Below are 22,369 nucleotides of genomic sequence, written 5' to 3' on the forward strand. Positions count from 1 at the left end.
TTTATTGTATAAATTCCACAAGAGCTTTCACCCCAACTCAATTGTAGGGCTTTTTCAAGTGTAAAAACAGTGTAACTGTTCAATCAGCAATCTTTAAATAACTTCATTTAAAAAAAAAAGGTGCCAAAACCAGTCTGACCTAAATTTAAAGTAACCACGTACATTTTTACAACTGTCAAGTTTAAAAACACAAATAAATTCACTTTGTTTACCAAACATTAATAAACTTGATAAAAAGTACAGTTTTCTACCTACCATAAATGTAGATGTTCGAGTGTATACCCTGCTGCAGTCATCACACTTGGGTTATCCTGCCGTCAGGCGGTCCCGCAGTCGACCCGAATTCCAAAGTCTTAGTCCAGCGTTGGTTGCTGTCGCTTCTTCCCTGATGTCAGAGTGCAAGGGGTATATCAGAGGCATCCGACGTCATTTTCTTCAGTTTTTCTTGCCCCAGATGTCAGGAACCCATAATAGGTAAACAAAAAAAAATATATATATATATATATACATACATACATATACACATATACATACATACATACATACATATAGCTATATGAAAATAAAACAAAACCCTTAGACACAAGCAAATACACCACAGAGGTAGTATAGGATAGAATGGTAGAGATAAGTTGAGCTAGTTCAGAGGGGATGGAGGGAGGGTAACCTGGACTGCAGTAGGGTATACACTCGAACATCTACATTTATGGTAGGTACAAAACTGTACTATGTTCATCGTGTTACCCTGCTGCAGTCATCACACTTGGGTAGAATCCCAAAGCTAAGGATGGGTGGTGGAATCAAACAGGGTTAGAGGAGGCTAGAAAGCCCTGCAAAACTGCAGTGGCGAAGCCAGCGCTAGTCTTAGAGTAAAGTGGTAAGTTTTAACATTTGGTGAAGGCGTGTACTGAACTCCAAGTTGCAGCTTCCAGAATATCCTTGGTAGGCTGTAGATGTAGCTGCTGCCCTGGTAGAGTGGGGCCTTATGCTAGCAGGAACTGGTTTTCCATGGTGGGTGTAGCAAAAACGTATGCAATGTCCTATAGCCTTTCCTTGTGTTGCTGTAGCATAAGATACAAAAAGCTGGTCAGATTTTCTGAAAACCTTAGTTTTATCCAAATAGTAACGTAGCTGCCTGTGAATGTCCAAGGAATGTAGGAGTCTTTCTCCTTTGTTCTGTGGATTTGGAAAGAAGGTGGGTAAATGGATGGTTTGATTTAGAGCCACACTGGATACCACCTTAGGCATAAAGGAGGGGTTAGTTCATAGAGAAACTCTGTCTTGGTGAAAAATGAGGAAAGGCTCTACTGCCATTAGTGCCTGAAGCTCTGAAACTCTTCTCGCTGAAGTAATTGCTAGCAGTAGGGCAGTCTTCCATGATATAAACTTTAAGTCAGCTGAGAAAGCTGGCTCAAAAGGAGGCAGCGTAAGTTTTTCCAGAACGAAGTTGCGGTCCCAAGTAGGTGTTGGTGCTTTCCTGGGAGGCCTAATGTTTTTGGCCCCACTGAGAAACTGCCTTAGGAGTGGATGTGAAAATAAGGGAGGATCAGTGTTGTAGTGAGCTGAAATAGCTGAGGCGTGGATTTTAATAGATGAGAAAGAAAGCCCTTTGTGTAGCATCTCAGTTAAATATTGCAAAATGTGAGGTATGCCAGGCTGAAGAGTATTTTGGCCTTTAGCTTGGTTCCAGGCGCAAAACCTTTTCCATTTGTCTGAGTAGGCTTTTCTGGTGCTGGGCCTCCTGGACTCCAGAATAACATCCATAACAGCTTGTGAGAGAGGAGCTGGCTGGTTGCTTAGGTGATTTGCCATGCAGCCAAGTTTAAGGTTTTGAGTTGGCCGTGTAGAATCCGATTGTCTTGCTGTGTGAGCAGATGGGTAATTTGTGGTAGAATCCATGGTGGGCCCTGGGCCATATTCCTTAATAGTGGGTACCAGTGCTGGCGTGGCCAGTCTGGGGCAATGAGCATCATTCGGGGTCTCTCCATCCTGACTTTCAGCAGCACCTTTGTGATAAGGGGTAATGGAGGAAAGGCATATACTGTCAGCATTTTCCAACTGAATGAGAGTGCGTCCACTTTCCAAGCTTGATGGTGAAAAGTCCTTGTGCAAAATTTTGTTAGTTGATAGTTTTGGGGGCTGGCAAATAGGTCTATGTCTGGGAGCCCACATTTTTGAGTTATCATTGCAAATACTTGTGGATTCAGTTTCCACTCGTGGGGATCCATGATGTTTCTGCTTAGGTCATCTGCCAATGTGTTCTTTTTTCCTGGCAGGAACTGAGCTTGTAATTGAACTTGGTACGCCAGCGCTGTGTTCCACAAGGTCATTGCTTGCCTGCATAGAGGGTAGGAGTGTGTACCCCCTTGCTTATGTACCACATTACCGTGGTGTTGTTTGTTCTTGTAAGCTGTCCTGGATGTAAGAGGTCCTTGAAGGCTGTCAGAGCATTTTGTACAGGTAGCATTTCTTTTTGATTGATGTGCAGATTCCTTTGATCTGCAGTCCATATGCCTTGAATGCACCGTCCTGCCATGTGTGTCCCCCAACCATAGTCCGATGCATCTGTTGTCATAGTTCGCCTGGCTGGGGGTAAGGTGAAAGGCTGACCCTTGTTGTGGTGACATGCCTGTTGACCATCACAGGAACTCCTATTGAAGGCAGGGACTGAGAGGTATCATTGTTTCCAAGCTGTAGTTGTGATGAGTCCATACACTTTTTAGGTACTATTCTAATTTCCTCATATGCAGTTTTGTAAATGGTATTAGTAGTATGCAAGATGCCATGAAGCCCAAGGCCTGCAGAATTTTTCTTGCAGGGAGTTGGGTTTTTGTTGCCATTGCTCTGAAGTATTGAGTTAATTGTAGTTTGTCTGGCGTCAGATGAGCCATCTGGGCCGTTGTATTCAAGCTGGCACCCAGGAATGTCATTTTGTGAGGGCACTAGTTTTGATTTCTTTTCGTTTACTGTGTACCCTAGGCAACTTAGAAGATGTTTTACAAAAGCCAGGTGCTGTAAGAGAATGCCCTTGCTTTCTGCTTGGATGAGGCAGTCGTCCAGGTATGGGTATATTTGAATTCCTCTTTGTCTGCAGTATGCAATTACTGGTGCCAGGCATTTTGTGAAGACCCTGGGCGCAGTAGATAAGCCAAAGGGCAATGCAGAGAATTGGTAATGGGTTGAACCTGCAATGAAACGGAGGTATCTTCTGCAATTTTGTCTGATAGGGACATGCAGGTATGCCTCCTTTAGGTCCAACGTTACTAGCCAAGCTTTCTTGCCCAACATGGGAAGAAGCTGCTGTAGTGTTAGCATCTTGAATTTGGGTACTTGCAAGAAGGTGTTTAAAATTGAAAGGTCCAGAATGGGTCTCCAAGCATTGTCCTTTCTGGGGACTAGAAAGAGCCTTAAGTAAAATCCTTGGCCTTGCTCCTGTGTAGGTGCCAGTTGAATGGCTCTCATGTCCATGACAGCTGTAATTTGTTTTTGTGCCTCTGCTCATTGATTTTGTGGCAGGTTTGGCATTCCTTTTATCCTTGGCAAGGTGTGGAAATGGAATCTGTATCCTTGTGAGAATGTCTATGACCCATTTGTCCTTTGTGACGATGCGCCAGTTGTCTGCAAAAAGTGCTAATTTTCCTCCCAAGGGAGCTGCCAAGAGAGTTTTGCTTGGCAGTTTGAGGTATAAGTCATTGTGCTTGCCTTCTAGTAGTTTGTGGCCTGTCTTCTCCTCCCTTCTGTGTTGCAGTGCCCCATTGGCGGGATATGTGCTTGTCCTCTGCCCCTTGGGCGCCTGTATTTACCCCTCTGTGGTCTGTCAGAAGCTGGAAAGGACCAATTTTTTGTTGGCCAATTTCTGCTGAAGTGTAGGGGCTGTACTTGTAAGAAATCTTTGACCGTCTGCATAGATTTTGCCTTATCCTCCATTTTCTTTAAAACCTCCTCTGCTTTAACCCCAAATAAGACTTCCTGCTGTAAGGGTGCGTCTAGTAACTTTGCTTTAACATGATCAGGCAGAGATTGTTCCTTTAACCAAGCATGCCTACGTATAACAGACCCAGTAACAGCTGCTCTAGAGGAAGCTTCCAAGGCATCAAAACCACATTGTAAAGTATGTTTTCCCACCTGTTCATCTGCATGCAACAGCTCCTGCATTTCCTTGAATTCAGACTGTTGAGGGTGCGTGCCCATCTTTTGTTTTATTTGAGACATTAGGTATTGCTGGTATTTAAGCATGTGAAATTGACAATTTAGTGCTCTCATAGCTAGAGTAGCTGAGGTGCAAACCTTCTTCCCCCACCTATCTAGTGCTCTGGAGTCCCTTTCAGAGGATACAGGATTTTTAGCCATAGAAGCCTTAGCCTCCTTGGGACCCTGGGAGATTGTCTCTGGATCAGCAACAGGACTTTTGTATAGGAATTTGTGAGAGTCAGGCACTCTATAGTATCTATCTGGTCTGGCTGGAGCAGGAGGCAGAGAATCTGGATTTAGACTAGATTCTAAGAAAACATCATCCACAATGTCCAAAACTGGGGGGGGATAGCAAGGGGTCTGTGCTGGGGGAGTAAAATAAACTCTTGGAGCCTTTTCTTTGAGTCGGAGTAGTTCTGACCTTCCCAGTGGAAATGTTCCCTCATGGTATGTAATGTTTCCCCAAAGGAATAATCTTCAGGGGGAGAAGCTGGGGGAATGGAGTCTTCAGCATCAGAATCTTCATAAGGTGGAAAGGAGTAATCCTGTTCCTCAGAGGAGCCTGAGGAAACAGACACTTGATCAGAGGAGGCGTAGTCCTCCTCTTCTCTAAGCCTTTTGTCGGGGGGGGGGGGGTTGGGAACCCCTTATCAAAGAAATTAAATCTTCAGCCATTTTAAGCATCTGTTTCTTAGGCATAGGGCCTTGACCTGGAGACTGAAGAGTAGTCTTTTTTGGTTTTAGAGAAGTCTTAATCTTAGCATAAGACTTAATGGCGAGAGTAGTCAGTCTGAAGACACCTTCAGAAACCGAAGGTGTTTCTACAGCACCGGCTTCTCCTACTGCCATGTCGTCGGTAGGGCCTAAAGAAAATGGCTTCGTCGGCCTAGAACTCTCTGTTGGAGAGGCTGAAGCGGTCTGGGGATCCAATTCAGTGGTAGCCAGGGGCTGCGTAGGCGCCTCACTGAAAACCGGAGAACCCGCGACCGGCCCAGCTGAGGCCTCTGAGTCTGGCTTGGATCTAGGCTGCCTTTCTTTATCTTTGCATTTTTTATGCACGCCGGTAGTCGTTTGCTCTGACGGCATAGTGTAATTAAATTTCCTACCGAAATAGTGTCGTGCGAAATCAAAGCATCGCTTAATAGTTCACTTATTGAACCTAGCACAAAACCGACAACAAGTGACGTCGTGGTCTGGGCCTAGGCAAGGTATACAAAAAGAATGAAAGTCCTTATGAGGTATTTGCTTCCCACAAGAAATGCAATTGTTAACTTTTTCTGACATCGGACTGAGACAAGAAAAGGTTCCCCAACGGGGTACTTAGCTTTGAAGACTTCGGACTGAAACTCGATTTGAAAATCTCAGGTGTCGGCCGACCGGCACTTGCGAACGGCTTCTGCTTCGGGCACCACGCGGCAAGAAAGACTGAAGAAAATGGCGTTGGATGCCTCTGATATACCCCTGGAGCTGTGACATCAGGGAAGAAGCGACAGCAACAGATGCCGGACCAAGACTTTGGAATTTGGGCCGACTGCGGGACCGCCTGAAGGCAGGATAACCCAAGTGTGATGACTGCAGCAGGGTAACACGATGAACATCTTTGAATCAAAGTAGCATAAAATAACACAAAATAACAGTTCTATCTAAAAAAGAAGAAAAGGATGTCAAAAATTTAAAATACTTTAAAATTATGTTAAACAACACAATCAAAATGTTACTTTAATAATTGATTAAACAGTTACACTGTTTTTACACTTGAAAAAGCCCTACAATTGAGTTAGGGTGAAACTTGTGGAATTTATACAATAAATGTTTTATGGACTTGCAACCTGTGTGCTGACATGATCGATTTTGGATTAATGATAGGAATCATTGTTTCCAGGCTGTGAAAATGCTGACTCCATAGACTTTTTAAATACCACTGAAGTTTCCTCATATGCAATCTTGCATATGGAATTAGAAGAATGCAGGAGGCCATGAACCCCCAAGGCTTGCAGTATTTGCCTTGCAGAAAGCAGGGTTTTTGTGGCCACCTGTCTGAAGTAAGTCACCAAATGAATTTGCTTCTCTGGCGTAAGGAAAGCCATCTGGCCAGTTGTATTCAAGCTTGCACCCAGGAATGTAATTTTTTGAGAAGGTATCAGTTGTGATTTATTTTAGTTTATAGTGTACCCTAGACAAGTTAGAACCCTTTTTACAAGCTTTTCGACTAGTAAATGGCAAATTAGCCTAGATGCAACTACACCCCCAGGTATTAATGAATACATTAGCCTAAAACCATTCCTAGCTATGCTATAGTGTTAAATATAAATTTAGGGACTCAATGTACTTTAGAAATTGTAAACATTGATCAAGTACCAATGTATAGCACTATTTAGTTTACGACAAGTCCAAGTTTCGGAGTAAATGGAACACACATGAATAGTCGAAAAGCTTGTACATGCCCTCAAAGTAAGCACTAGAATCAACATTGTATATACATTCTAAACGTATTGTTAGCTTTTTATATAACCTACACCATTTGTATTTGTATTGAGTGGTAGGATTGTATTATAACACAATTTTTGAAAGTTTAGTTTTTATAATATCACTATAGTATAAGCCGATTTAGTATTTATTGTGCAATACTAGTAAATTGGATGCATATAAAAATAACTCTTTAGATAATATTTATAGTTTTGTACAGTATGTTACATATTAGGACTAGTTAACATGTATAGTATTTAGTATGAGATATATTTAGTATAACAGTATTGTTCAGTCTGTTCCAAAACCAATTGCTGTGGATAATTAATTAATTGTTTTTAAAAAAGGCGCCAAAGTGGGTATTTAAACTGTGAATGTTCACTTGTAAGAGGTTCTGATGAAATCTGGCTAAATCAGATGAAAGCGCTTAACCTCACAGTATCGGATCTTGTATAGCAGCATTTGATGAAACTTTTGTCAACGTAATAAAGAGTGGTTCTGAAAAATAACATTTTGCCTCTCCTTCTCGGGTCAAGGGGGATCGTAACAGCTGTGGAAGTATACTGGGTTATAAGTTGCCAGTTTTTTGCATGAAGAGCCAGTTTTCCCCCCAAAGGGGCTGCTATAAGGTAAGTGCTTGGTAAGTGTAAAGGGAAGTCATTGAGACTGCTTAGCATAGGAAGATGTCTTGTTTCCAGATTTGGAAGAGGAGGCACCCCATTGTTTTGTTCTTAAAGTTCCTTGGGACAGAAACCTGGTGCCTTTGGAATGTCTGGGTTTGACTTGAGTGGCTCTCGAAGGAACTGGAAAGGACCAGTTCTTAGTAGGCCAGTGTCTACTAAATCTTGAAGGTTGTACTTGTAAGAAATCTTTCACAGTTTGCATAGATTTAGCCTCATCTTCCATCTTTTTTAGAACTTCTTCAGCCTTATTACCAAAGAGACGGTCCTGTTGTAAAGGAGCATCTAACAATTTTGCTTTAACATGATCAGGCAGATTTTGCTCTTTGACCCAAGCATGCCTTCTTAGCACAGACTCAGTTACAGCAGCCCTGCAAGAGGCCTCCAAAGAATCAAAACCACATTGCAAAGTATGTTTCCCAACTTGTTTACCTGAATGCAATAAATCCTGCAAATCTATTTTCCACACAGTCAGAAATCAACATTTTCTGTTTAAGCAGTCGCATGATATGCTGCTGGTATTTTAGCATATGAAATTGACAGTTTAAAGCCCTGATTGCCAGGGTTGCTGAAGAGTAAACCTTCTTACCCCCCATCTATCAAGCGCCCTGGAATCTCTATCAGAAGGGGTAGGATTTTTAGCAGTAGAACCCTTAATGCCCTTGGGACCCGGAGAAATGGTTTCTGGATCTGCAACAGGATTTTTGAAAAGGAATTTGTGGGAGTCAGGAACCCTGTAGTATCTGTCTGGCTTACAAGGAGCCGGAAGCAGAGAATCAGGAGCCATACTAGATTCTGAAAAAACATCAACAATGTCTAGAACAGGGGGTATAGCCAAAGGCCTATGCTGAGGAAGAAGAAGAAAATCCCTAAGCCTCTTTTTAGATTCAGAAAAACTCTGACTTTCCCAGTGGAAATGTTCCCTTAAGGTATGTAAAGTTTCCCCAAAAGAAAAATCCTCAGAGGGAGAAGCAGAAGGAATGGAATCTTCTGCATCAGAGTCCTCATAAGTAGGTATAGACAATTCCTGTTCATTAGAAGAGTCAGAAGAAATAGAATCCTATTCAGAAGATTCATAATCAATACCTTGCCTAGGCCTCTTAGAAGGGGGGGGGGGGTGGCTATCCCTGATCAGAGTAATTAAATTTTCAGCCATTTTAACCATTTGTTTTTAGGCACAGTGGCCTGCACACATGGCCCAAGCGTCAGTTTTTTAGCCATAGGTCATGATTTTGGCCTTAGTTTTGAAGATGGCGTTGGTCTAATATACAAATCTGTAGGCCTGAAAACACCCTCAGAAGCCGGTGCCTGCACAGCGGCTCCGGACCCATCCAAGGTAGACACATCCACGGGTTCCATAATTGAAGTATCTCACTGCATACTGGACTCAGAATGGGTCTCAGTAGAGGCCTGTGAATCAGAAGTAGTGGGTATCAGGGGCTGCGAAAGCGCCTCACTGTGTACCGGCGAACTGGCGACTGGCTTAGGAGAAGTGTCATCTGCCGATGTTCATCGTGTTACCCTGCTGCAGTCATCACACTTGGGTTATCCTGTCGTCAGGCGGTCCTGCAGTCGGCCGGAATTCCAAAGTCTTGGTCCAGCGTCGGTTGCTGTCGCCTCTTCCCTGACGTCAGAGCACCAGGGGTGTGTGTATATATATATATATATATATATATATATATATATATATATATATATATATATATATATATAATGCAACCAATGCCATTTTCTTCAGTCTTTCTTGCCGCGCGGTGCCCGAAGCAGAAGCAGTTCGCAAGTGCCGGTCGGCCGACTCCTGAGATTTTCGAATTTCAGACCGAAGTCTTCTATAAAGCTAAGTACCCCATTGGGGAAACTTTTCTTGCCTCAGACCTATGTCAGAAAAAGTTAACAATTGTACTTCTTGTGGGAAGCAAATACCTCATAAGGATTTTCATTCTTATTGCATACCTTGCCTAGGCCCAGACCACGATGTCACTTCTTGTCGGTTTTGTGCTAGGTTTAATAAGCGTACTATTAAAAGACGCTTTGATTTCGCATGACACTACTTCGGTAGGAAATTTAACTACACCATGCCATCGGAGCAACCGACTACCGGCATGCACATAAAATGCAGGGTTAAGGACAGGCAGCCCAGGCCTAAGCCAGATTCCGAGGCCTCGGCCGATGGCAGTATAACCTACAATACAATAAATACTGCAACCAATACAAACAAATTTTAATTCAATATATATATATTTTTTAAATCAATTTATTACTATATATATGTTTAAATTATAAAACTTTTACAGTATTACAGTATAACAAAATATGTTTGTGGATTATAAATAAATATATAAAAACATGTTTTAAACATTCATACAGATTTAATATAGAACTCATAGGAACAACACTTTTTTTCTTTATTTTTTTCTCTTTCTTGATTTTATTATTAAAGCTAGTTGTAATTAATTGTGTTGTAATTAACCAACAATTGAAGTCAATGAACCAATTTATTTAAGTATATAAATTAAGGGTGTTTTCTGTATGGAATGTATTTGATTTTGTGCTTGTATCTGAGGAAGATATTCGAAAACGCACTTTTGTTTGCTACAAGCGTTATTAAACAACTTTTTATACAACTTTTTATACTTCTGGGCTCAACTAGTCCTTTTGAATTTCGTTTTTGGGTATTATTGACTTTCCAGGGTCTCATACCCTTATTTCTTTTACTCCCCCAACACAGACCACTTGCCATCCCACCAGTTTTGGACACTGGATGATGTCTATTTAGAATCCAGTTTCAACCCAGACTCTCTACCTCCTGCTCTGGCTAAGCCTGACAGATACTACAGAGTGCCTGATTCCCACAAATTTCTTTACAAAAGCCTAGTAGCTGACCCAGAGACCAACTCCCAGGGTCCCAAGGGGGCTAAGGCTTCTATGGCTAAAAACCCAGTACCTTCTGAGAGGGATTCCAGAGCACTATACTGGTGGGGGAAAGAGGTTTATACCTCAGCCACACTAGCTATGAGGGCACTGAACTGTCAATTTCATATGCTTAAGTATCAGCAATTTCTAATCTCTCAGTTAAAGCAAAGAATAACCACTCTCCCTCAACAATCTGAATTGAAATAAGTACAGGATCTGTTGCATGCCACTGAGCAGGTGGGCAAACATACCTTACAATGTGGGTTTGATTCTTTGGAGGCCTCCTGCAGAGCAGCTGTCACTGGGTCTGTTATACGTAGGCATGCTTGGTTAAAGGAACAAACTCTGCCTGATCATGTTAAAGCAAAACTACTAGATGCTCCCTTACAGCAGGATGTTCTTTTTGGAGTTAAAGCAGAAGATGTTTTAAAGAAATTGGAAGATAAGGCAAAATCTATGCAGACAGTCAAAGATTTCCTACAAGTACAACCCCCTCGCTTCAGCAGAAACTGGCCAACAAAAAATTGGTCCTTTCCAGCCACTGACAGACCGCAGAGGGGTAAATACAGGCCAAGGGCAGAGGACAACCACAAGCCCAGTATAAACTTCGCCAATGGGGCACTACAACACAGAAGGGAGGAGAAGACTGGTCTCAATCCACCAGAAGGCAAACTCAATTACTTGCACCTCATCTGGCCAAGCAATACCCTCTTGGCAGCCCCCTTGGGGGGAAAACTCGCACTTTTTGCAGACAGCTGGCACATAGTCAAAAAGGACAAATGGGTCCTAGACATAATTTTACGAGGATACAGATTCCACTTTCACACCTTGCCAATGAAAAGAGGAATGCCAAACCTGCCACAAAATCAATGGGCAGAGGCACACAAGCAAATTACAGCACTCATGGACATGAGCGCCATTCAACTGGTACCTACTCGAGAGCAAGGCAAAGGATTTTACTCAAGACTCTTTCTAGTGCCCAGAAAGGACAATGCCTGGAGACCAATTCTGGACCTTTCAATTCTAAACACTTACTTACAAGTACCCAAATTCAAGATACTAACACTACAGCAGCTACTTCCCATGTTGGGCAAGGAAGCATGGCTAGTAACGTTGGACCTCAAGGAGGCATACCTGCATGTCCCTATCAAACTAAGTTGCAGAAGATTCCTCCATTTCATTGCAAGTTCAGCCCATTACCAATTCTCTGCACTGCCCCTTTGGCTTATCTACTGCGTCCAGAGTTTTCACAAAATGTCTAGCACCAGTAATTGCATACTGCAGACAAAGAGGAATTCAAATATATCCATAACTGGACGACTGCCTCATCCAAGCAGAAAGCAAAGACCTTCTCTTACATCATCTGGCCTTTGTAAAGCATCTACTAAACTGCCTGGGGTACACAGTAAATGAAAAGTCAAAACTAGTACCCTCACAAAAAATGACATTCCTGGGTGCCAGCTTGAATACAACGGCCCAGAAGGCTTATCTTACGCCAGACAAGCAACTACAACTGACTCAGTATTTCAAGACAATGGCAATAAAGACCCAATTAACTGCAAGAAAAATTCTGCAAGCTTTGGGCTTCATGGCATCTTGCATACTAATAATACCATTTGCAAAGCTGCATATGAGAAAATTACAGTGGTACCTAAAAAGCGTATGGTCTCAACACAGCCACAGCTTGGACACAATGACATCTCTCATTTCCTGCTTACAACAGGAATTTCTATGGTGGTCATAGGCATGTCACCTCAACAAGGGTCAGCCTTTCACCTTTCCCCCAGCCAGGCAGACTATCACAACAGATGCTTCAGACTACGCCTGGGGGGCACACATGGCAGGACAATGCATTCAAGGCCTATGGACTGCAGATCAAAGAAATCTGCACATAAATCAAAAAGAGATGCTAGCTGTACAGAAAGCTCAGACGGCCTTCAAGGATCTATTACATCCAGGACAACTTGCAATAAAGACGGACAACACCACAGTAATGTGGTACATAAACAAACAAGGGGGTACACATTCCTACCCTCTATGCAGGCAAGCAATGATGTTATGGAACACAGCTCTGGCCTACCAAGTCCAGTTACAAGCTCAATTCCTGCCAGGACAGAAGAACACATTGGCAGACGACCTCAGCAGAAACATCAAAGATCCCCACAAGTGGAAACTAGATCCACAAATATTTGTAATAACTCAAAAACGGGGCTTCCAAACATAGACCTGTTTGCCAGTCCTCAAAACTACTAACTGACAAAATTTTGTACAAGGACATTCCACCATCAAGCTTGGAAAGTGGACTCTCTCTCTTTCAGTTGGAAAAACCTGACAGCATATGCCTTCCCTCCATTACCTCTCCTCACAAAGGTTCTTTTGAAGGTCAAAAAGGAGAGACCACGACTGATTCTCATAGCCCCAGACTGGCCACGCCAGCACTGGTACCCGCTATTGAAAAATATGGCCCACAGCCCACCATGGATATTGCCTCAAATACCCCATTTGCTCACACAACAAAACAAACAGATTCTTCACAGCCAGCTCAAAACTTTAAATCTGGCTGCATGGCAAATCAACTAAACATCCAACCAGCTCCTCTCTCACAAGCAGTTCTGGATGTTATTCTGGAAGCCAGGAGGCCAAGCACCAGGAAGGCTTATTCGGACAAATGGAAAAGGTTTTGTGCCTGGAACCAAGCTTAAGGCCAAGACACAATTCAGCCTCACATTCTACAGTATTTAGCTGAGATGTTGCACAAAGGACTCTCCTTTTCCTCAATTAAAATCCATGCTTCAGCTATTTCAGCTCACTACAACACAGATCCACCTTTATTTTCACATCCTCTTCTAAGGCAGTTCCTCAGAGGGGCAAAAAACATTAAGACCACCCAGGACAGCTCCTGCACCAACATGGGACCTCAACTTTGTTCTGGAAAAACTAACGCTACCTCCCTTTGAACCAGCTTTCTCTGCAGATCTTCAGTTCCTATCATGGAAGACTGCCCTGCTCCTAGCAATAACTTCAGCTAGAAGAGTCTCAGAGCTACAGGCACTAATGGCAGTGGAACCTTTCCTCATTTTTCATCAAGACAAAGTTTCTCTACAAACTAATCCTTCCTTTATGCCTAAGGTGGTTTCCAGTGTAGCTTTAAATCAAACCATTCACTTACCCACCTTCTTCCCCAATCCACAGAACAAAGATGAGAGACTCCTGCATTCCTTGGACATTCACAGGCAGCTTCGTTACTACTTGGACAAAACTAAGGCTTTCAGAAAAACTGACCAGCTCTTTGTATCCGATGCTACAGCTTCTCAAGGGAAGGCTATATCTAAGCAAACCATTTCTAAATGGATAGGTCATTGCATACGTTTCTGCTATACCCATCATGGGAAACCAGTTCCTGCTACCATTAAATCCCACTCTACCAGGGCAACAGCTACCTCTACAGCCTTTCTCAGGGGGGTTCCAACCAAGGAAATTTTAGAAGCTGCAACTTGGAGTTCAGTACACACCTTTACCAAACACTATCACTTACCTCTTTACTCCAAGTCCAGGGCGGGCTTCGTCACTGCAGTTCTGCAGGGCCTTATTGCCACCACTAACCCTCTATGACACCTCCCCCCTACCTTAGCTTTGGGATTCTACCCAAGTGTGATGACTGCAGCAGGGTAACACGATGAACATAGTACAGTTTTGTACCTACCATAAATGTAGATGTTCGAGTGTTCACCCTGCTGCAGTCCAGGTTACCCTCCCTCCATCCCCTCTGATCTACTGGCAACATCTCTTCTATGCCTTATTGATGTATTTGCTTATAGCTGAAGGGATTTTGTGTTTGTGCAGTGCTCACTCCATTTGGTACTAATTCTGACCACCTTTTTGGGGGCACCTGACATCTGGGGCAAGAAAAACTGAAGAAAATGGCGTCGGTTGCATTATATATATACCCCTGGTGCACTGATGTCAGGGAAGAGGCGACAGAAACAGACGCCGGACCAAGACTTTGGAATTCCGGCCGACTGCGGGACCGCCTGACAGCAAGGTATGTTGTGGTCAGGGCCCAGGCAAGGAATACAGTACAAATGAAAATCCTTATGAGGTATTTGCTTCCCACAAGTAATGCAATTATTAACTTTTACCGATATCGGTAAGGAGCAAGAAATAGTTTCCCCAACGGGGTACTTGGCTTTTAGTTGAAGACTTCGGATCTGAAACTCTAAAACGAAAATTACAGGAGTCGGCCAACCGGCACTTGTGAACTGCTTCTGCTTTCAGCACCGCGTGGCAAGAAAGACTGATGTAATGGTGTCGGCTGCATGTTTTATACCCCTGACGACCTGACGTCATGGAAGAAGGGACAGCAACCAACGCAGGACCCAAGACTTTGTTAATCAGGCTGACAGAGGGCAACCTGCCAGCAGATTACCCAAATGTAATTACTGCAACAGTAAAACACAAAGAACATCTGATAATTTAGTGCCCTGACAGCAAGAGTAGCTGAGGTGTTTGCTTTTTTACCCCATCTGTCCAATGTTCGGGAATCCCTGTCTGAGGGGGTGGGATTTTTAGCAGAGGTTGCTTTAATCCCTTTTGGCCCTTGAGAAATGACCTCAAGGCCAGCTGTAGGATTTTTTTAAAAAGATATTTTTGTGAGTCGGGGACTCTGTAGTACCTGTCTGGTTTTCTGGAAGCTGGAGGAAGGGCGTCAGGATTTAAGCTGGATTTGAGGAAAACATCCTCCACAACACCCAAGACTGGGGGGGATGGCCAAGGATCTGTGTTGTGGAAGATCTTGGAATTCCCCCGAGTCTCTTGGAAATGCTCCCTTAAAGTATGCTAAGTTTCTCCAAAGGAAAAATTCTCTGGGGGAGAGGCTAAAGGAATGGAATCCTCTGCATCAGAATCCTCATAAGTGGGAAGGGTTGCATGTCTTCATATTCAGGTGCATCAGATTTATCTGACTCTTGTTCAGACAAAACCACAGGGGACAGATCTCTTTTCCTTTTGGAGGGGGTAGCTTGGCTTCACCTGATCATGATAAGGTCTTCTGTCATTTTAAGCATTTGAGACTGAGGCAAAGTAGCAGGTGCCTGAGAGTGGGTTGGTTTCTTGGGTGTGGTTCGTACCTAAGGAAACTCTGTCATTTTTGAAAGAATGGTAGTCTCAAAAGAAGATGCCTGTTTGTGCTGAGACTCAGTAGTGCGAAGGACTTCCTCAGAAGCCGGTGCCTGCTCAGCGATTCCGGACACATCCAAGGTAGAGACAACCGCAGGATCCTTAGTCAAAGAGTTTTGTGGCATACCGGACACCAAAAAGGTACTGGTAGTGGCCTGCGAATCAACAGAAGCAGGCATCAGGGGCTGCGAAAGCACCTCACTGAGTACCAGAGAGCTGACTACTAGCTTAAGGGAAGCGGCGTCAGTAGGTTTGGACCTGTGCTGTCTGTCTGTCTTTATCCTTTCATTTTTTTGGAATATCTGCTATTAGATGGCTTACCGAAGCCATATCAGAATTCGAGGACTGTAAGCAAAGATATCTGGCTACAATAAGGGCCAAATGACAGATAGTTCTGGCGTTGATCAAAACACAGAAGCGACAACGGGAAAAGTCGTGGTCTGGGCCTAAACAAGTGCTGCAGTAAGACTGGAAGTCTCTGTGTGATATTTGCTTTCCACAGGCGAGACAATTATTAACTTTTTCTGACATCAGTTAGTGCAAGAAAAAAGGATCCCCAACTGGGTACTTCGCTTTAGAACACTTCAATTTGTTAAATGAAAAAACTCAGGTAGCAGCCGACCGGCACTTGTGCAAACTCCTCCTACTTTGGGCTCCACGGCAAGAAAGACTGATGTAATGGCGTCGGCTGCCTTACTTTACACTACTGACGACCTGATGTCAGTCCTCAAGTGACAGCAACCGACGCAGAAATACTAAGTCTCTGGTAGTCGGGCCGGCCGAAGGCTACCCTGGCAGGGCAAACCAAATGTGATGACTGCAACAGTGAAACACGAAGAACATCCTCTAAAACCTCACAAGATCCTTAAGTTTAAAGTCTTGGCAACCACTGAGTCAGGCATGTCTTCTTAGCTCATGTATATTCATGACCTACAAAATTTCATTGAACGAATATACCTATGGAAAAACGGCCACGTGCCATTTGCTCTACCTTCCTAAGCAGCACATGTTCAAGTTATGGATTATTAACATGACTAAACTTAAGCAAAGGTGCAAACAGCAATAAAAACAAGTAATAGATGCATACAAACATGATGAAACAAATACAAGTTTTATATAAAATAATATAATACGCAGTAAGATACAATGCATACTACAATAAGTTAGTTCACTGTTAAAACTGGCAGCCTCTCACTTTCCTCAACTCACATGCAGTCCTCTGTGTCAGCCAACGGTGGATCAAAATGAAAATAATGGCCTCATGCCGATCAGTCAACAAAAATGTAGAGAATCCCAGTAAATTAAAAAGAACATCAAAACTATTACTTTACAGGGGCAAGTACCCCTGCAACCCCCCCATGTGGGGAACACCCTCCACATCCCTCAAACTGATATATACCTACTCCAAGGTCACACAACAGTGGAGAAGAGAGAAAACTTCACTAACAGTAAAAGTTGAAGCATCTTTACTTCCATCTATTGGCATTTGGTAGAATCCTGTCAATATACTTACACACTAAGAAAAATAACTAACACATTCAAACCACAAGTCATGCAAATTTTGTTTTGTATAAAGCAGTACCATCTGCCATCACAAACTGTTTACAGACTGACTTTAAATTTGTTAGCCAGAATGAAATAACATTGTCAGCACTCACCTTGAGTGTACGGTTGTGCCGCTGGAGTTCCCGACATAGACTTTCAAGCTTACTGCGTGCAAGGATGGCTTTGCTGTGCTCATTCCTTAAATGGTCTTTCTCCTGAATAAGCTGAGCCTGTTTTTTCTGAAGCATTTTCATTTGTTTCTGTGACGTCCTGTGCTCCTCCAACTAAAGATGACAAACAGCAAAGAATAGGAGAATGAATCAAAACTACACAAATGAAGCACTAACAAAATGTTTGCAAATATTGTATGCTCTATTTTAATGCGGGTAAAACAAAAGGAACTGGCATATGGTTGGATGTCTATTCCTAGAGAATCAAACTTGAATCTTAAGCAACAATATAAATATTTGTACTCACCATAACGTTCGATGTATGTAGTCCATCTCGCCTCACATTCTTACCCGTGGGTTTGGAGCCGAACCTCGGCTCCGACTCGGCCATACTCTAGCTTGACGTCTTCAACTGGCACATGAATAAGAGGTATCCCATGGTGCAATGCACCTATTCCCCAAATCTCGTCTGCAGCGAGCTCACATCCACACACACACACACACACACACACACACACACACACGTTGAGAGGAAGAACCAACTCAACCTATCAAGGAGTGCTGGAACCAGTCACTCAACCTCTAGGTCCTCCAGGAGGGGGTAGCTGGGTGGGTTAGTAAGAATGCGAGGCGAGATGGATTACATACATCGAACATTATGGTGAGTACATAACTTCTTGATGTTATGTAGTCCAATCTCGCCTACATTCTTACCCGTGGGACAGCGTCCCTAGCACCTAGACCTTGGGTGGCTCACTGGAAAATACTCCTGAGCACTGTGGAACCAAATGAGGATCTGCCCTTTGACACCAGATCCAATTTGTAATGAGTAATAAAGGTGTGAGGAGATGCCCAAACAGCTGCAGCATAAATATCATCCATAGACATCCTAGCCTGAAAGGCAGTAGAAGTAGACACCGAACATGTAGAGTGAGCCTTTACCTTGAAGGGTAATTCCTTGCCATTTGAAGAAAAGATGAAGGAAATGCAGTTAGAAATCCATCCGGACAGAGTTACTTTGGAAACTGAAGTCCCTAGTCTGTTTTCCGAAAAGGAGATAAAAAGTTGGTCAGATTTTCTAAAATCTTTTGTTCTATGTAAATAGAAACGTAATTGTCTGTGGACATCCAGCTGATGAAACCTAAATTCTGCTTGTTAGAGAATCCAGGGAAAAACACAGGCAACTCAATAGACTGGTTGAGGTTGACCACTGAAGCAACCTTAGGCATAAAATGAAGGATTAGGTCTTAGCAAAACCCTATCCTTGTGAAATATCAAGTAAGGGGGCCTGACTGATAAAGCTTGGAGTTAAGAGATCCGCCTAGCCGAAGTGATTGCTATCAAAAAGAGTGCCTTCCAAGACAAAAATTTTAGGTCACAGGCTGCCGCAGGCTCTAAAGGAGGTGAGGCAAGCACTGCTGTGGCAAAATATTAAGGTCCCATGGCATAACAATATCAAAGATCGGAGGTCGTAGTAGAATAGTCCCTTTGGGAAAGGCCCTAGAAAGTCTATGCGCCATTATATTGGGTTCATTAGCAACATGAAAAGTAGAAATGGCTGCCAAATGTACTTTAATAGTTGCCGCAGCAGATCCCAGACTAAATAGTTGAGATAGAAACTAAAATCGATGAGATGGATGCTGTATAGGGGTCAATCTGTCTTTCATGAGCCCAAATGGAAAATCTCTTCCACTTACTAGAATAAATCCTCCTAGTAGAGGAAGACAGAATATGAACCACCTCTGGCGAAAAATCATGAAGCCTGACTAGGGACGGAATTGGAGCAGCCATGCTGTCAACCTGAGGGTTTGGATGGTGGGGTGCAACTGCCCTGACATACGAGTCAACAGATCTGACTCTGGCTCCAGAATCCATGGCTCGTCCATTAGATAAGGGTGAAGAAAATGAAACCAGACCTGACGAGGCCAGTATGGAGCAATTAGTATCATTTTGCTTCCCAAAGACTGTGCTTTCCCTTCGTTATCAGGGGAATTGGAGGGAAGGCATAGAGAAGACCGGAGGGCCAATCATGAACCAGAGTGTCACTGGGTGTTTCCCCTTCTGGGGGAATAAAGGTGAAGTAGCTGCTGCATTTGGCATAGAGGGGGGCTGGAAAATAGATCGCAGCAAGGCTGGCCCCATTCGCGTAAAATCCGTTCATTCACCTGTTCGTTGAGGGACCACTCGTGAGGCATCAGAATAGCTCTGCTCAACCTGTCGGCAATCACGTTGGACTTCCCCGGAATGTGCGTTGCCACTAGAAAGCCCTGGGAAGATACTGCCCACTGCCACACTCGAACAGCCTCTCTGCAAAAGGGATACAACCTGGTTCCTCCCGGTTTGTTCAGATACCAGACCACAGACATGTTGTCCAAGTGGATTGCAACTGTCCCAAGAGGAAAAAAGCTGTGAAGTGCTTGCAACGCTAATAGCACCGCTCTCATCTCTAAGACATTGATATGCAAATGGATCTCGTGTTCCTGTCACGTGCCTTGGACAGACCTGTCAAGATAATGCCCCCCCCCCCCCAACCCGATCTGGGAGGCATCCATGGTCACAGTGGCAATCGGAGGAGGAAGAACAAAAGGCATACCCGTGTTGAGATTGCTGGTCTGAAGCCACCAGCGCAAATCCTGCTTGCACCTGTCGGTTATTACGATAAGATGGGAGAGAGGAAGGTGCTGAAGAGACCACTGGGCAAAAAGTAGCCACTGAAGAATCCTCATGTGAAGTCTTGCAAGAGGGACTAGCATAATCGTGGCAGCCATGGTACCCAAACAGCTGGAAGACCACTTTTGCCTTGACCGTCAGTGATAGCAGAGCATAGACTTGTTGCTGAAACATCTGAATTCTCTCTTCTGGCAGAAAAATCTTCATGAGCACTGTGTCTAATTTGGCACCGATAAAGGTGACACGCTGCAAGGGCAACAATGCAGACTATTCCCAATTCAAGGTGATTCCTAGTCTTTGGCACAGTGCAATAGTGGCGTCCCCTGGTCTGTAGTAGTAGATGCCTGTGGTGGCAGACAGGAGCCAGTCGTCCAGGTACGGAAACACTTGGAATCCCATACGTCTCAAGTGAGCCGTTACCACTGTCATGCATTTGAACACCCTGGGAGCTGTGGTGAGTCCAAAGGGCAGGGTGCAAAACTGAAAGTGACTGGCTCCCAGCCAGAAGCGTAGGCAACTTCTGGATGCCCTGTCCATTTTTATATGGTAGTAAGCATCCTTGAGGTCGATGGAGCACATCCACACATCTTTCCCTAATAACGGGAGAATTGACTGTAACGTGATCATGCGGAACTTGGACTTCTCTACATGAAGGTTCAAACGGCTGAGATCCAAAATGGGTCTCGGGTCCCCTGTTCTTTTCGGCATCAAAAAGAATCTGGAGTAAGTCCGTAATCTTACTTGGTCTGAGGGGACGGGCTGGATGGCTCCTTTTACCAGCAACTTTTGAACTTCTAAGGTTGCGGAATCCCTTTGACTGGGTGGAACATCTGGGATTCTTTTGTTTGGAGGAGGAGATGGAAAGAAAAGGAATGTGATGCCCTCTAGAGATTATCTCCAATACCCACTCGTCTTGGGTGATGTCTCGACAGGCTTCTGGGTATAGAGAAATGCAACCCCCGACTGGCTCCAGAGACATGCAGTCAGGCCTCCTCTCAGGAGCGCTGGTAGGGGGAACCACAAAAGGAATCACGCTTCCCCTGGTTACGTGAGCCTCCCCTGCCTCTAAGGTGGCTTACCTGAATTTCCACCCCCTCCTCTGCCTCTTGAGGGGGAATCACTCTGTGTGTCATGAAAAAACCTCTGTGATTTTCTGAACCACATTTTCCCACCATTCTGGCCCTTGGGATAAGCTCCAGAAGGCATGAAAAAACAGACTCCCATGGCAGACAGGGTTTTTCCTTCCTGCTCGCACCTAGTGAGAGTATCCTTCACCTTGGTTCCAAATAAGGATGAACCATCAAAGGGTGCGTTGGTGAAGGTAGACTTGAAGACCTCCGCGAAGTTGCACAGGCACATCCAGGAGCGTCTCCTAAGAGAAACTCCGGAACCCGCAGCCCTGCTTGTTCCATCGGCTGTGTATGAGATCAGCCTCATGGAGGAGTTAGCAATAAAATTTAGGGTAGACATCTGTGCATTGACTTTCTGAACCACAGCATCAGAAACATTACCCTGTAGAGAATCTCCCAACTCCTTTAGGAGATCTTTTTGGAGCCGTGTAAAATATAAGAAGTTCAGCAACCGCAGTGTAAAGGCCGCTGAAGAGAACACACACTTCCCATACCTGTCCACAGCCCTGGACTCCTTGTTAGGGGGATGGACGGTAGATGAAGTTTCTGCAAGTTCTTTCTTGGCGGCTCCTGCCACCACCATGGCATCTACTGGAATGCCTTTTGAAAGAAATTTTCTATCAGGGGGAGCAGACAAAAAATTGTTGGGTCTCCTGGGGACCGGTTCCACAGTGTCCGGAGTTTCCCACACCTTTCGACAAACGAGGTCCAGGAGTTCGTCGAACAGGGGAGAAACCCAATAGGCAAAGGGTTGGGAACCAAAGGCCTTCAGGAACACAGACTCCTCAGAAGGGGCTTTAAATGGCCAGTCGCCTCTCTATCTCTGTATTTCCAAGATATCTGAAAAACAGATATCATCAGAAGACTACTCAGGGGACCCCTCTGACTCCTTGAGGCCACTGTCAGGATGTGAGGGACTCATCTTGGGAGTCAATGTGCTTCCTCTTGCACACTATCTTTCTGGGTGGCTCCTCGGGTAAAAAACCCGGGGAGGCTTCAGAAAGCTGGGGACCACTCATCGAGGTATCCTAAGGCCTTAGGTCTCCGCTGTCGTTGATCTGATACTGATATCGGTGCTGGAGGGAGAAGAGGGTCGGTACCGTAGAATGCAGCTGACTACCTGGCCAGCACACTCCTCATGACCTCAAAAGGCTGATCCCCCCGGCTCCGAAGGTCAACTAACCGCAAAAGACAACCTCGAAGCAGAGGAAATAAGCTCCGAAGCCAATGTCGGGTCCACGCTCACCCAAACTGAAGTGCCGAGAGGAAGGCTTGGAGCCAAAGAAGATTGACACGATACCTACCTCTCAGCTCTGACCGGAGAGCTGTGGACCCTTGACCCCATGGACGGCGCCGACAGGGTCAGAGCGGAGATCAGAGCCGAGGCGCCAGAAGGGGCAACTGGAGCCAATCTCGAGGCATCAAACTG

General features: G+C 44.3%; 1 protein-coding gene across 1 annotated transcript in view; it reads right to left on the reverse strand.

Annotated features, from left to right (window-relative positions):
- Positions 1-22,369, reverse strand: part of TXLNA (taxilin alpha) — a 1,198,503-nt gene that overhangs the window by 657,951 nt on the left and 518,183 nt on the right. Inside the window, exon 5 of the mRNA XM_044082609.1 lies at positions 17,084-17,254. Within this exon, the coding sequence (XP_043938544.1) occupies positions 17,084-17,254 (171 nt within the window). The remainder of the gene's footprint in view (positions 1-17,083; positions 17,255-22,369) is intronic.

This window comes from Protopterus annectens, chromosome 1.part1 (assembly GCF_019279795.1).
Source record: "Protopterus annectens isolate FY-2018-M chromosome 1.part1, PAN1.0, whole genome shotgun sequence".
NCBI classification, from domain to species: Eukaryota; Metazoa; Chordata; order Ceratodontiformes; family Protopteridae; genus Protopterus; species Protopterus annectens.